Below are 14,722 nucleotides of genomic sequence, written 5' to 3' on the forward strand. Positions count from 1 at the left end.
AAAACGTACATGGGCATTTGAAAAAATGTACATAAAATCTTACTTGACGTGTTTTTTTTTGTTTATTTGTTTTTTTCTCACGCCAAATTCCCCCCATAAGTGGAGCTTGGAAAACACGAAGAAAGCTTTTTTTTTGTATTTGTAGGTTTACTGCGGCATTGTGACCTAAAATATTAGGTATGAGGCTGTCACGAAAGGGGAAAAACTAAGGATGGAGACAGAGTCATTCGAAAAACAGGCACCACGCGGAATGACCCAACTAAATTTGAGACTGCGCAGAATTAAAATCAGACACACACAACAGATTTTTGCCTGCGGGCAAATCATTTCGAAATAGTTCAACGCACCTCTGTGGTGGACAACACCGTGTCTTCATCCAAGCTGAGGACGGCGTCGGTCACGATGGCCTCGTACGGGAGGAAGCGGCTGCTCATCACCTGCGGGGCGAGACATGGAGCAAAGCGCAGTCAAACCACGTTGCTGCAGATGAACCCATTAAAGCCCGTCGGGAACATCCCCCAGGATGACTGAATTTATCACACGATCCAAGCAGCGATTGAGGAAAAGGTCAACCACATTTGCGCATGCCACCTTCACCTTCACCACTTCCCCCTATACATCTCATCCTCAAGTAAATCGAATCGAGCGGACACAAGCCGTGACATCACGAACCGGATTTTTCGGCTGTCTTGCAAGCTGCTTGCTGTGAACACTGATGATGGAGAACAGATACCGGCTCCTATTATCGGTTCAGGCTCATTTTTCTGTTCAGGATCGATCATCGCATTGAAGTGACGCAACCCTATACGCGACTTGAGTCACGTGCGCCAACGTTTTGGAGCAAGCTGATTTTACCCCGCCCGCCACTGTTGGAAACAACATATTTTCTTCAGCCAAATTATTAGCTACACCTACACACTACATTGACATCCAATATAATGTAACAAATAAGATATACGGCTTCCTTATAATACAGCCAGATATTCTTATTGTTAAATATATATTTTTTATTTATCTATCTCGAGAGCAAGAGCAAGAGCGAGGGAGAGAGAGAGAGAGAGAGAGAGAGAGAGAGAGAGAGAGAGAGAGAGAGAGAGAGAGAGAGAACTGTCGATTGTCAGTGATGGAGGCTCGTAGGTGGTTTAGATTTGCTATGGTGAAAAGCACCCAGATGGGAGAGCAGCAGTGTGTGTGTGTGTGTGTGTGTGTGTGTGTGTGTGTGTGTGTGAGGGTGCGTGTGTGTGGTCAACCTCCCACGCAAACAAGAGACAGCTCAGACATGCGGAGCTGTGATGGGCGCACGCACACACGCACGCACGCACGCACACACTTCAACATAATTTCAAGCTAACAACCTGAGGAGCATTGTGATGACACACCGTGCGTCTTCTTAACCACCTTCTGCTCTGAAAAACACTCGCAGTTCAATGTGGGTTGACCTTATTTCTTTTTAAAACACCTGGCGGCGAGAAATGGCCCGTCGCGCTTGGAAGAGGCGACCTTGCTCTCTACAGGGCTTCGTTTATTGGCCCATGAGAGAGCGTTAAAGCGCATGAAGAAAAAGAGCAGGGATTGCGCACTTTGCTTTGTTACTTTTATTCGTCGGAGACAAACTACGATGCCATGCGTTTGTTCGCAAAAAAAAGAAAAGGACATCCAAGCAGGGAATAATCATTTTAGTGATTATAATTTCAATGTCCACCAAAATAATCAGGATGATTTCCCCCCCCCGCACATTGTCAGAGGGCGAAAGAGACGACGGCGGCCGAGGTGGGAGAGGAGACAGGAGAAGCGTTTCCCTCCCACTCGCTTCTAATGAGGCCCTCGCTTTGTGTCATCATTACACCCGCAATCGCCCGCGGGGCACGATAAGCGAAGCAAAACAAAGCCGTCACCTCTCTCCAAGATCGCCACTTCTCGAGACGAAGTTGAGAGGACGAGTAGGACAGGAGGAGTGCGTGCGCGTGCGTGTGTGTAGTGACAGCGAGACCGACAGAGTGGCGGGATAACAAAGGAAAAAAGGGAGAGGATGAGAGGCGAGTGTTTCCAAAGCCCAGGTGGTTTGTAACATTAGATGTGCGACATACTAGCCCGGGGCTTCCCGGTGCTCTCCTGGAATGTGAGCTCTTACAGCAGGAATCCGCCTCCGAGCGCTTCGCCTCCTCTCCAAAGGATGGCAGGAGGAGGAGGAGGGGGAGGGGGAGGGGGAAGGTGAAAAAAAGGACCACCGATGTGTGTCGGCCACATTAACCCCTTTCGGGGACAACGATCACTACAGTGGACGGCTTATGTGAGCAGGTTACAGGGTATCATTCTTGGTGCATGAAAGGGTGAAACGCCCCTCGGGATTCTCACGAGGCAACTGGCCATTAAGCGGACTTGAGGCCGCAGAGAGGAAACAGATTGGTTTGATGTAACAAACGCGCACACACACACACACACACACAAAAAAAACATTACCTCACAAATTTGTTTTCACTCCATTTTTTTTTTTTGAGGCGCAGCTCAAGTCGGTTTGTTGCCGCGGGGAGGGGAACAATCGTTTCCGACATAAATATGAAGTTAAAGGCCAGATAGCTTTTTGTAACAGCTGGGCAACCAACAGTCATTTGGAGAAAACGTGGCACTAAACTGTGATTTTTTTTTTTTTTTTTGCTATACTTATTGTTCACTTTATAAATCTAAAATGTCGTTTCGGTTAGTTATCTTTTTTTTTTTCCGAAAGAACTTTCACTTTTATTTCATTAACAAAAATAGAGATTCAATTTTTTTTTTCGCTTAACTTATTTTGTGAATTTTTGTTGATGATAATAGCCTCTTTTTTTTTTTCGCAGTAATACAATTGAGCCAGTACTGGTCAAAACATTACAGAGAAACTCCTCTAGAACAAAATCATGTTTGCAGCAAGAAATTTTTCACAACAGGGGGGTTTTCACTATAGCAAATTTGATCTCAGATGTAAACACACACACACACACACACACAGAATAGTTCATTCATACCAAGGGCCACTATGTTGGGCCATATCGCCATCCGGTATTGGACCAGTTGGAACCGCTGTAACTATTGCCTTTAAACAAATGAATTATGATGATTTAAAGAGCAGTCCAACAGCTGTCGCGAGACCACCAGGCACTCGCCGTTAGCTGCTAGCGACTAGCCGCAAAGTCCACTGGCACTGTCCTATGCAATCTTAAACAATGACAGAGTCACTGGCTCACCATTTTTTTTTCTGCGTATTAAATGATGCAGCCGAGAATTGGATCCCACCCCAAGCCTCGGAACTGTCGGGCCAGACATGCAAGCCATTAGAGTCCAGCGCGCTTGGCCCACCGAAAGCGATCCAAGCAGGAATAAATCGTTTCGGGAAGAGAGTGGAAGATTTAGCGAGGATTACGCGAGGGGAAATATGTTGTCTCTCTCCCTCTGTGGTGAACCGCCACATCTTGGGACCCGCACAGTAAACACAACCAGCTGCAACCACAGCAAAACACAGGTCGCCATCACACACACAAACACACATTATATACACACCCTGTATACAATTCTGTCCCTTCACTTGCTATATGTCGGCCAAAAAGCAGCATGCACTTTCCCAGGTTGAGTGACGGACTGGGACGACGCCACTCGGGAGCCACGGGGGGTGGGGTGGGGAGGTGAACCATAAAGCCGCTCAACCGCCAGATGACTGATGTGGATGTGACAACCACCTCCTCTTACATGAGATTGGATTAGTGCAACACCATATCGACTCTTTTTCCTCACAAACAATATATGACTTTTTCCCCAACATTATGCTTGCGATATTATTTTGCTGCATTCTATTTTACCCATTACAGAGCGTCAATTAAAACCGTCCCAAACTCTCCAAATGGAAATTCATTAGCTCCCAGGCAACTCTCCCAACTGCATAAAATGCACGATACAGTCGCGTAACGGTGTGAGAATTTCTTAAAAGGGGGGGTGGGGTTTAAAAGAATGGAGGGCTCACCTTGTTCTCCCCTTCGATGACGATGACGGGTACGGAAGTGGCGGGCCAGCGGTGCTTGGCGGGCAGGGGCTTGTCACAGTTCCACAGCACAATAATCTGGAGGAAACAAATAAATATGCATGCTCGTAACTCTTCCATGCACCCTGTAACCCGATAACACAATAAGCCGCTGTAGTAACCGCTGTCCCTCAAAGGGTATAAAAAAGAGCTGTGAGTAGTGTTAAAAAAAAAAAAAAGCTAGCATGACATTTTCCTGCCCGGCAGAAGCCAAATGTCAATTTATTATTTCCTGGTTGAATGTTTAAGAGCCAGAAAAGACAACAAAAGTGATAATAAAAATATTTCCAATGATGGCATCAGAATGGTTTGTACAACTTCATCCAAAACCGGTCACGTGGCTTGACCTGACTTTATTCATGACATGCAACCTCCCACAGTCTCCCCCATGTACATGGAAGGATTTTTGCACATAAGGAAATTACTTTCTTAAGTGATGGGGTCATGTAAATGTGAAGTTAACCCTTCCCTGTCGCCTGGTAGACTGCAAGGCTTTCATTTACGCTTGATGGGAAATATGCATCATGTGATTGCTGCCTGACCTCGCTCACACTAACACGCAGCGGTACATCCTCGTACCTCGGCCTCTTATCTTTAAACGTGTGTTTTATTTGGACGCAAACTGGCATTTACTAAGCTTCCACTCCAAACACGGATTATGAAATTCTTGCTGAAAAAAAAAAAAAAAAAAAAAAAAAAAAGAATATGGTTAAGGAGGTGTCTTGCTTATTATTATTATTATTTTCTTTTTTTATATTTTACATAGACATTCCAATGACATCCTCTCTGGAAATGTTTTTGATGCCACAAGATGAAGGCAAAGCACTGCTATACAATTAGACGGGGCTATGGCTTGGATAGATGAAGCCCCCCCCCCCCTCCCCATTTTGACATGCCACAAAACGGTGCCGTATCTGAATCTCTGCCTCTTGGTCAAAATGATGGCCGTCAAATGTGTGGTGGAAAAAAAAAAAAACAAATGTGCATTCTTGATGAGGCCAAGCCCAAACCTGATCTCACAAGATAACCGTTATCAAATATCTTCTTGCACACAAACACGTAAATCTGATCTTATAGGGTTCTATTTCGGCTCTATTAGGAGGACAGATGGCATCTTCGCCAGCTCACAGGCTCTCTCGGGGTGCTGATGGTGTGATTGTGGATGCAAGACTGAGGATGTGTGTGTGTGTGTGTGTGTGTGTGTGTGTGTGTGTGTGTGTGTGTACAGCAATGACTGCAGGGAACAAAAACTGTTGGTGAATTGGTATCAAGCCTGCAAGAAATCTGTCTTCTCATACACAGCAGGAGGTTCACCGTGTCAAAAACTGCCGGAGCGTGTTCAGAAGAATTTTTTTTTTCGCCCCCGCATCAAATTTAGATTACTTTTTACCCTTAGTGTTATTCCCAGTCCCTCTCCTCCAGTCATTTATTTATATCCTCATCTACTCATACGCCGGCAGTGGTGGGCTGTGTACCTGGCTCTCCATTCCGCATGCAGCGGGCTTAAGATTTCGGAAGTTTAAGAACAAGCATTTCCTTCCACTGCGATGCGGATGTCAGTCAGATCTATGTCCCGCTAAGCAAAACAGACACTTTCTCCTTAAGGCCACTTTTGTCCTGTCTGGAGGAAATCAAAAGCATGGATGGCTCGACACTTCTTGAACTTGAGCGAAAAGAAGTTAGAGAGATTCGTCCCAGTGGCTCTCGTCCATGCTTTGACGTGGGCCCCCTGACGTCTTATCTAAAGCCAACAATGGTGATTTTAAATTGGACTGTAACAGTAATAAGTGCCTTCGTTACATCTTGGATGGATTATAATAAAGCACGTGAGTTTAGAGTCAGTCAGTCCTCCACCAAGCGTCTCCAGTTGGTCCAAAATGCTGCTTCTCACCTCCTAAACGGAGAGTGCACATCACTACAACACTGGCCTTCCTTCACTGGCTCCCTGTAGAATTTTTGAGTTCATTGGTTATAAAGTGTTATGATGACTCACTTATTTTGCGAGCCTTCACCACTTTTCATTTAAGGAAATGAACAACAAAATTCAGAAAGTGCACGCCAAAAATCTGTAGCTGCTGTTAAGTCCAATTTTTACGAAACATGTTTTTATTTTCTCTACGACATTGCCAATCAAAACCTTTGTAAAGACAGACATTGACAAATGCATTTGATCTGACGAAAAAGACAAATTTTTAAATTTCCATTGACAAAACCCCAGTTGTGGACACGCATTTGTTGCATATACTACACTGACAAGACAGCTGCTCTCGCTACGAACCAGCCTGCACCTACACACTCTCACTGAAACCCTTCCACGCCCAAAGTCACTTTCTGTGAGAGACTTGCAAAAAAACAAAAACAACCCAAAAAAAACAACACACGCAGCCATCGGGGAGCAAATTCCATTTCATTTCCCATGCTGGTAAGGCGTGAACCCAGGAATCAATACATGATGCCGTGCTGAAGGCAGCTTAGCTGCCATGGAGACAAATAGCGCCGTTCAGGTTCAATCCATCAGCGTTAACGCACAAACACATACACACCCACAAACCCGCACGCACACACAAGTCAACATATGTTTCACCTGTGCACAGTACTGGGACTTGGCCACCGCCACCAGCAGCTTGAGGATGGGTTGCGACTGGGACACCAGATTGGAGACGGCGTGGATGACGGCCGTGAACTTCGGAGACTGTTTAATACCTGAAACATACCAGGAGGAGGCGCGGGGAATTCATTAACAAGTTCGGCAAATCCAGAAAACGTGGTGGACCAAACCGTGAGCCATTGGTGTCATTTCGAAGCGAGTCTTCATATTATGAGCGGAGAGACTGACAAACAACACATGAGTCATCTGCCGGGGACTGAGTGGAAAAACAGTCATCAGAGCTCCGGTCCGCAGGACAAAAACTGGAGCGGGATGACAGAAGTGCAGGCTGTTCTCATTCTTGGATGCCGTACTCGGCGTTTCGCACTTGATTTTTCTGGCTTTTATCCCATCCAGCACATTACAGAATCAGCACAATCTTGCCAGCCGAATGATTACTGCATCATAGCCAGCCGGTTTGATTCAGTCAGATGAGGCCTTTTAATAGCCGCACCAGTACTGCTTGCCTTGGCAGTTTTTTTTTTTTGCACACGTTCAGGCTTGACCAGTTTGCGGTTTCAGAGATGGAGGTTCAATTCAGGAAATCCCGAAAATATCTGAGAACCCCACTGTAAGCCAACTGGCATCTTGTAATTGTTCGATAATAATAATAATTTAGGGATACGGCTCTTGTCATCTGTTGGAAGCTTTTGAACTCACAGAAAAACTCAGCTGAGGTTGAAGAACTCTCGAACAGTAATATCGTTTGCGTCTGCTTTAATGCACATTCGTGTTCAGGCCCCCTTGTCAAACAGGACTGTATCGATGCATGTGCGAGCGTGTGCTTGGAGGAATGATCGAGTGGGGAAAGCAGGGGGGACGGAGCCGTCCTTGGGGCGCGTAGACGCGGCGCGGGGGGGATAACTCGCCGCTAGTCGAGCGCAGCGGCGGCAAGTGCTGACTCAAAAGCGATGATGGAGAGGGCAGTGAGTCAGCAGGACAAACACAACCATCCGTCAGAGGCCCGTTCCCTCAACTCGCTACGCTCGACGGGGCCAGTGGATCAAGAAGAAAGGCCATATATTTCCGCTGCGCCGACAAGGTCCAAATCCTCAGTTGTCAACGGGCCACGGAAACTAAATTCACTGACCACACTGCGCACACTCTAACAATGGGATAAAATGTCAAAGATGGATGTAATAGCTCATGCAATGGAACAATGTTGCATTGGATCTCATCTTACTGTGTCGGTGTACCTAATGTTTTGGACAGTAAGTGTACCGTATTTTCCGCACTATAAGGCGCTACGGATTATAATGGCCGATTTAAAAATCGTTTTCATATATAAGGCGCATAGAATAGAAGCTACAATAGCGGCTGCGGTTGCGCAATGCATCCACAAACCTTGTGGGCTCACATCCACAAGGGTCTAAATATCCTTAGAAGTCTTGCTTGGCTCCTTCTTCCTTCGTTAAGTCAGTAGTTAACAATGCTGATATTATCGTCTTTTCATAACGGCTGCGCAGAGCTCACAAAGTAGTCGTCTGAGTGTGTGTTGGCCAATGCACGTGTCAACGGAACGCTTTTAGGTGCGCCCAATAGTGCGGAAAATACGCTACCTGCTCGCCATTCATGCTGTCGTGAAACGCATCGATACGATCCGAAATGCATCTTACTGACCAAAGGTGGCATAGAAGAAGGGGAAGTCTCCGAGGTAGCTCGAGTACTGTGGCAGAGCAAAGAGCCCCCCGGGGTGAGTGTTCCACATCTGGGTGCTCCTGGAACTGTGCTCCAAAACACGATCCTGGATGATCTGCGCGTGGAAACGACACGAGAGGGGGAAACATCAATACGACATACAAGGCTCCTAATCGGTGTTCATCTTTAATTTACGGCGTCGGGTGCTTTCGTGCTTGCGCTCAATGTGAATACCATTAGCATCTATCCATTCATGGATAGAGCCTCTGGATTTGAAGGAGGGTGGTTAAAATGGCAGAAAACACTTTTTTTCCAGTCATATATGTTGGGAATAACCTTTTTTCTTCTTATAAAACAATGTGATTCGGCCTATTCATTCGGGGATTTTGCACAAAATGCAGGACAAACAGTACGTGAATGAATATCAACAAAAAAGGGTAAAAAATTGGTGATGTACAAGTTGCCCATCCCTGATTTAGAGGCTTTCCCCTAAACTGCAATGAGATGAGTTTATATCCCAGAGAAGGTAAATTTTTTTTGACTGTATGCAATCTGATTTTTTTTTTTTTTTTTTTTGTGGTTATCGACTCGACTCTCAACGGTGTCAACGACTTTTTTTTGCCGACGCACAAAATTGCACCACTCTCCTTAATCGGTCCTTGAGCTTCGTCCAGCGCATCAGCCAAACAGTTCCGGTAACAAAGTCATCAGTTGCACCGAACCAGGAAGTCAGTCGGGGCCTGCCTCGATCCTTTCTGAGCCCAAATGGAGCAGTCACTCACAGAGTCAGACAGCAGAATGGCCACTATTCTCTCGGTCGTCTCATGCGCGCCGGCGGCCTCGGCCTCGGCCGCACAGGCAGGCAGAGAACAGAGATATTGCTACCTCGCCCTTGAGCCAAGCTAAATTGCTTCAGTAAAACAGGCGCAGGTTTAGGGGCCGTGTTTTATGGCCGCTATTGAATCGGGAGGTGATGGCTGCTGGCTTGCTAACTCAGAGGAGAGCCTGGTGATTTGTAGCGATGGCTGAGCAGCTGATAGCTATTTGGAATGTAAAAAAAGTTATTATTATAGCTCGAGGGGCCCCGCCGTGATAATATTGACAAAGCAACATAAAGAAAAAAATGCAAGGTAGGAGGGGATCTTTTTTTTAACACCTCCGGGGCTTGGTTTCATTTGCTTTTGCCGGAAAGATTAACACGTTCGCCGTTGACTTATCTCTCAAAACACTGGCCGGCACCTTAAAAAGCCACAGCCTTTCCACCTTACGACGGGTAATTTGGCTCGCTTGACTGCCGCTCCTCCCCCGTCAGCAGAACTTTCGTCGTGACGTGATGGATGACTCAATCTCAACCTCCGAACAGCCACAATCAACCAATTAGAGCATGACAGATAAATCCCGGTGAATCCACAGCGAGTTGGGCTTTAATAGGCGCACCGGCAACTCGCATTCAGCCGGATTGACCTTGAGATTGGTGGGAAGATGTGTGATTGTTTTGCTCGCTTGCAGGAAACACCGCGTGATAGGTGGGACGTGTCGGAAAAGTGCGGATATGCACGTTTTGGGGGGGCGGGATTTGTAGCCCAGCGCACACTGAGGCGGATCGCCGTGCCACACACCCGGCGAGTGAGCGGTGCATAGCGACAGACGCAGGTTTGCGGGTTCTGAGGCCACTGTGCTGTCTTTATATTGTTCTTTTATCTGTTTTACCTGAACCACAAAAACATGGTGCGATTGTCAAGGAAGAAGCAGATCGCCACACAGAGAGTACACCAGCGAGCTCGACTGCCGAGATGAGCTTTCCTGATTGATTGCTGGCCGAGTTTAATACAATGCTCATTAGCCAGCTAAATATGCCCTTACATGAGGCATCACTTCCGGGTGTCGGGTCAAAATAGAAAGAGCGAGCGAGACAGAGAGAGATTCAAATTTTTAATCTAAGCCACGTAAGATAACACGTTGCCTAACATGGGCGGCGTCGCTTGGCGCGCGGCGGCCCTTAAGTGCGTGCCAGGAGATTTGGATTCCGTGTGGATGGTTCGGAGGGTTCGACGGGATGAATTAACCATGTCGCTTGTTATCCGCGGGTGCTGCCGCCGATAACGTCATTTCCATATGTCACCGCCTCTCCACCCCGCTCTTGCGCTGCTCACCTCGTGCTTTTTACAGGGCAGTCAGTCAGGATTAAGGTCGAGTCGCACCACACCACACCCCCCACCCCACACACACACACACGCGCTGAGTCACCTTGCTCTTCAGTGCAGAATGACAGCATGGCAAGGCTGTGCCTGGGTGGTGCGCTACGTGTATCTGAGCTGACAAACCTTGACATATGGAGATGTGCTTTTGACTCGACGTACGTGTGTGTGTGTGTGTGTGTGTGTGTGTGTGTGTGTGTGTGTGTGTGTGTCCGTGTGCGCCTGTGACAATGACAGGCTTACCGTGAAGCAGGCCAGATCACAATAGACCTGCGATGTTGCGACAGACGCAATCAAATGGCATCTCCGCGCGGCGGCCATGACAGGCTGCGAGCGTGGAAAAAAGCCGCAGAAGGCAATCGAAAGCGAATCCCACGTGACGCAGTCAGAGGGTAAATTAAATGTGTCATGTTTTGATATGAGCCAAAGAGGAAGAAGCCTAACACATCGGTAACCTCGGAGCGAAAACGCTCCTTAAGCGAAGCCTTTATCCCCCCCCTGCTCGGTAAACAAATTTGATGAAGACGTTGCGGTCACAAACTCCATGAACTGGGTTACCCGTTGAATAAAATATCAGTGGAAGATTTCAACTGCGCGCAAGTGCTGCGCTTCGAATGGCAAAAACAACCGAGAAAATCTGTCGGTTTTTCCTTGCCCGCTTTGTGGAAAGGTGGTTTACATTTTTGCGCCTTCTACTAAATGACACCACCCCTCGCCGGTTAGGCGAGTGCCGCGACGGCGAGCAGACGAAGGTGGGAGGAAAGCCAGATTTGATCGAATGCCGGGTGGGTGATTGATGATGAGGAGCGGGGAAGCCGAGGGTGCGGCCGTTGGCTCCTCACCTCCAGCGTGGTCAGCACGATTTTTTCCACCGAAGAGAAGTAGGCCTCCCACAGGAACTGCGTCTGCTGTCTGAGCGACAGGATCTTATCTTGGTGGATGGAACGCACCGTGGTAGGAATCTGTGAGAGACGGAGAGCAGTAAGTCAATGCCCAGGCAAAACATTTTTTTTTTTGTTTTTGAGCAGGGTACAAAAAAGGTGTAGACTAGGGCTGCAAAAACCCCCTAAACAAAACATGTTTTAATTACAATTGTTTTCCAAAGTAAAAGCAGATGCTCGCAAATGGTTGCAAATGTCTTATTTTGAAAATACAAACATCTGCTTTTATGGTGGACTACAGAAATCTTAGTCTTGACTGCCGATAGGATGTTTCCAAAAATTTGGACGAATTCACATTTCACACGGCATTAACTGATCATCAAAAATAATGAGATTGATAAATATTGGTCGACGAAGAAAATAGGAGTATTCTTATATTGCATGTCTACATGTTTTGCTGCGCTGTTGGTGGTCAAATCTCCATTCTTTTTTTTACGTGCCATGGACATACTATTTGTTAGCCCATCTATGGTATTTCCCATGATGTGTCAGTGCTTACGATAGTGGACTCTATTGGTTCTTTTAAAAATACACAGTGTAAAATTCTCTTTGTTTGATGTTTAATTTGACAGCCAGCTTCAGTGTGTCATGAAACAGAGCTGTGTACTTCATGACATATAATGAAGAAGAGGTGAATCATATTTAAAGAACTTAAAATACAATTCCAGCGAGATGGCCGACAGCATAATGACCTCAGATTAGCCTCCGTTTATGCTGAACGACTCAATGTCAAACAATGTTATTCCGCACTTGATTCAAATTTCAGACTTAATTGGCATATAATTACTCCCCCCCACTCACTCGCTCACTCACGGATATTATGCAGTTCTGTCGACTCGCTCATTCTATTTACTTGCCCTCCGTTGTAACAAAAAAATGAGACCGAGTGATATTTCTCGGCCATGCCACCGCTGCGCGAATGGAGTTTGGTTGACAACCCCTCGAAGAAAACAACAATAGCGCAAATCAATTCGAAGGGAGAAAAGAGCCCCGTCCGTGTTCAGCACTTTGCAAGTCATGTCGAGGTTGACTTCACGGGGGGCGGGAGCGCTGCCGGTTCCGTTTGCGGGTGATTTACCTGCAGCAGAAGCCTCTCGTCGCCGATGACTGCTGCCGTATTCCAGTTGATGATCTCGGAGAAAGGCAGCTCCCAGCCGTTACTAAGCATCACGGGTACGCATGCAGCCTGACGGGGACAAAGACAAAGTCAGGGTAGGTGGGGGGAGGGGGGGGGGTCAGACGGGATATCCTGCCAACGCGAACGCTGTTGGGCAGCGCAGGCGGGAAACACGGGAGTTATTTACAGTGCCCGAGTGGGGCAATATATAAAGTGACAATGCGGCATGCTCCTTGAGAGTGCTTTCATTTTGTACGCGTGTCTTTGACATTTTTTTTTTCTTGCTAGTGTATCTGTCTTGCGGCACAAAGCAAAAAAAAAAAAACAAAAACAAAAAAAAACAAAACAAAACAAAAAAAAAATGAACTTTTTAAACAATGAAGTGAGGGGAACAAAAATCCACGTACACTCTGGAGTGTTTACGGCTACATTAAATGGTCCTTTAGCCACATGGGGGGGGGGGTTGCTTGAGGGCCGCATACAGAAAAACAGAAGGATGAAAGGGCCACTTTAAAATTCGTCAACTGTTTGAAACACGCTAAAGTCAGTCAAGAAAGTAATTATATGTTGTTTGTATTGTCTAGTTAATTTCTCTTAAAGGTGTTTAGGCAAATAGTTGATGATTTTTGAGGTGACTAACACCGTTCTCTCTCACAGAACAGACCCACCAAAAAAACAAAAAACAAAAAAAAAAACATTTTTCAATTACTTGAGGAACATGAATGTGATGTTTTCATAAATCAGCCACGGAGCACAAATTGGAAGAAACTATTGCTGCCGCTAAAATTAAATGATCCTTTTATTTACTTAAAGTGTTTTGAAGCGATCATTACTGGTTGATTTGTATCTTCAAGTATTGAGAAAAGTCCACATCAACAAATGCGGAGCCGGTTAACAAAGAGTTGTTTACAGATCCAGGTGTTGATGTTGTTGTTGCTGGGTCAATATGTGCCCTCGAGAGGGAAAAAAAAAAATGAATGTTGGCGCACGACGCTGAAGACGGCATCGTGCGAGTACGGAAAGAAAACCGCTTTTGTGTTGCTACTGGAAACAAGAATGATGATTGTGAGGAGGCAGTGCAAGGATATGCAAATAAATAAATAAATAAAATCAAATAAAAAAAGACTTACATTGCAGGTGTCAACAAAAGGACACTCAACATATCCATTTGTATCAATCGTGATGATTCGTATGAGGTGGGGATGGGGGGGGGGGGAAATCAAAAAAAAAAAATCAAGGCTGCCCGCACTAACCGCATCAATACTATTTCGAGTATTGAGACTCACCTCATCAACCTAACATGGCAAACGCCATACAATCGGCTCGTTTCAATTCTGAGTAGAAGTCACGGCAGCGTGTCCCATTACTTTCGTCCAGGCTGTGTATCTCGGCGGCATGCAAATTAAACCCTGCCGCTTCCGAGCCTTAAGACTCGGCAGAAAGTTCCGTACGAGGACTCCTTTCCAAACATAGGTGCAATTAGTCCCTTAGTCGATATGAGAAGAGGAATTAGTGCGGCAAAATATTGTCACCCGGTGGAATGTTCTTTTTGGGAAGACGGCGTGAACAACAAGGTTTCGTTATTTTCCATCCGACATATTTTGTGTTTGCTTTTGATCGTTTATAAAAAAAAAAAAAAAAAAAAAAAAATAGGTGTGCTGAGGCTATAGGTGACCTTTGGCAACAGTAGCGGTAGCGGGAACAGCTGGTGTGTGTGCGTGTGTGTGTGTGTGTGTGTGTGTGTGTGTGTGTGTGTGTGTGCGCGCGTGCACGGGTCTGACGTCATGTTGGCGCTGTCGCTCGCGGGTCAGAAAGGTGTCAGCTCGACCGCAACTGGCCCTCGGGATCTGCGGCTGTCTCCTACACGCAGACACACTTTTTGCCTCTGTTAAGAATTGCTCTTGTGTGCTTCTTCCACCGTCTCCTTGGTCGAGGTGGTGAGTCGATGGATCCGGTGCGTCAAATCGTGAAAGTCAAAAGTGTCAAAAATAGACACGCCGTCATGTGACTACTGCAGATGAGTGAGGTAAGTGTGAATGGACGAGGTAAAGGACAGTGCGGCGGTAAAGTCGAAATAACACAAACGAGGAGGCCGGGGTGGGGGGGGGGGGAAGCTGGGGGGCCGGTGCAGGA

The 14,722-nt window shown here is 46.4% G+C and overlaps 1 protein-coding gene across 1 annotated transcript in view; it reads right to left on the minus strand.

The window, feature by feature from the left end:
• Positions 1-308: 308 nt before the first annotated feature.
• Positions 309-14,722, minus strand: part of LOC109518060 (exostosin-1b-like) — a 76,811-nt gene continuing 62,397 nt past the window's right edge. The window contains exons 3-8 of the mRNA XM_019873670.1: positions 12,551-12,658; positions 11,374-11,493; positions 8,316-8,448; positions 6,633-6,751; positions 3,992-4,087; positions 309-437 (exon numbers count right to left, since the gene is read on the minus strand). Of these exons, the coding sequence (XP_019729229.1) occupies positions 339-437; positions 3,992-4,087; positions 6,633-6,751; positions 8,316-8,448; positions 11,374-11,493; positions 12,551-12,658 (675 nt within the window). The 3' untranslated portion in view covers positions 309-338. The remainder of the gene's footprint in view (positions 438-3,991; positions 4,088-6,632; positions 6,752-8,315; positions 8,449-11,373; positions 11,494-12,550; positions 12,659-14,722) is intronic.

This window comes from Hippocampus comes, unplaced genomic scaffold, assembly GCF_001891065.2.
Source record: "Hippocampus comes isolate QL1 unplaced genomic scaffold, H_comes_QL1_v1.1 scaffold585, whole genome shotgun sequence".
In the NCBI taxonomy this organism is placed as follows: Eukaryota; Metazoa; Chordata; class Actinopteri; order Syngnathiformes; family Syngnathidae; genus Hippocampus; species Hippocampus comes.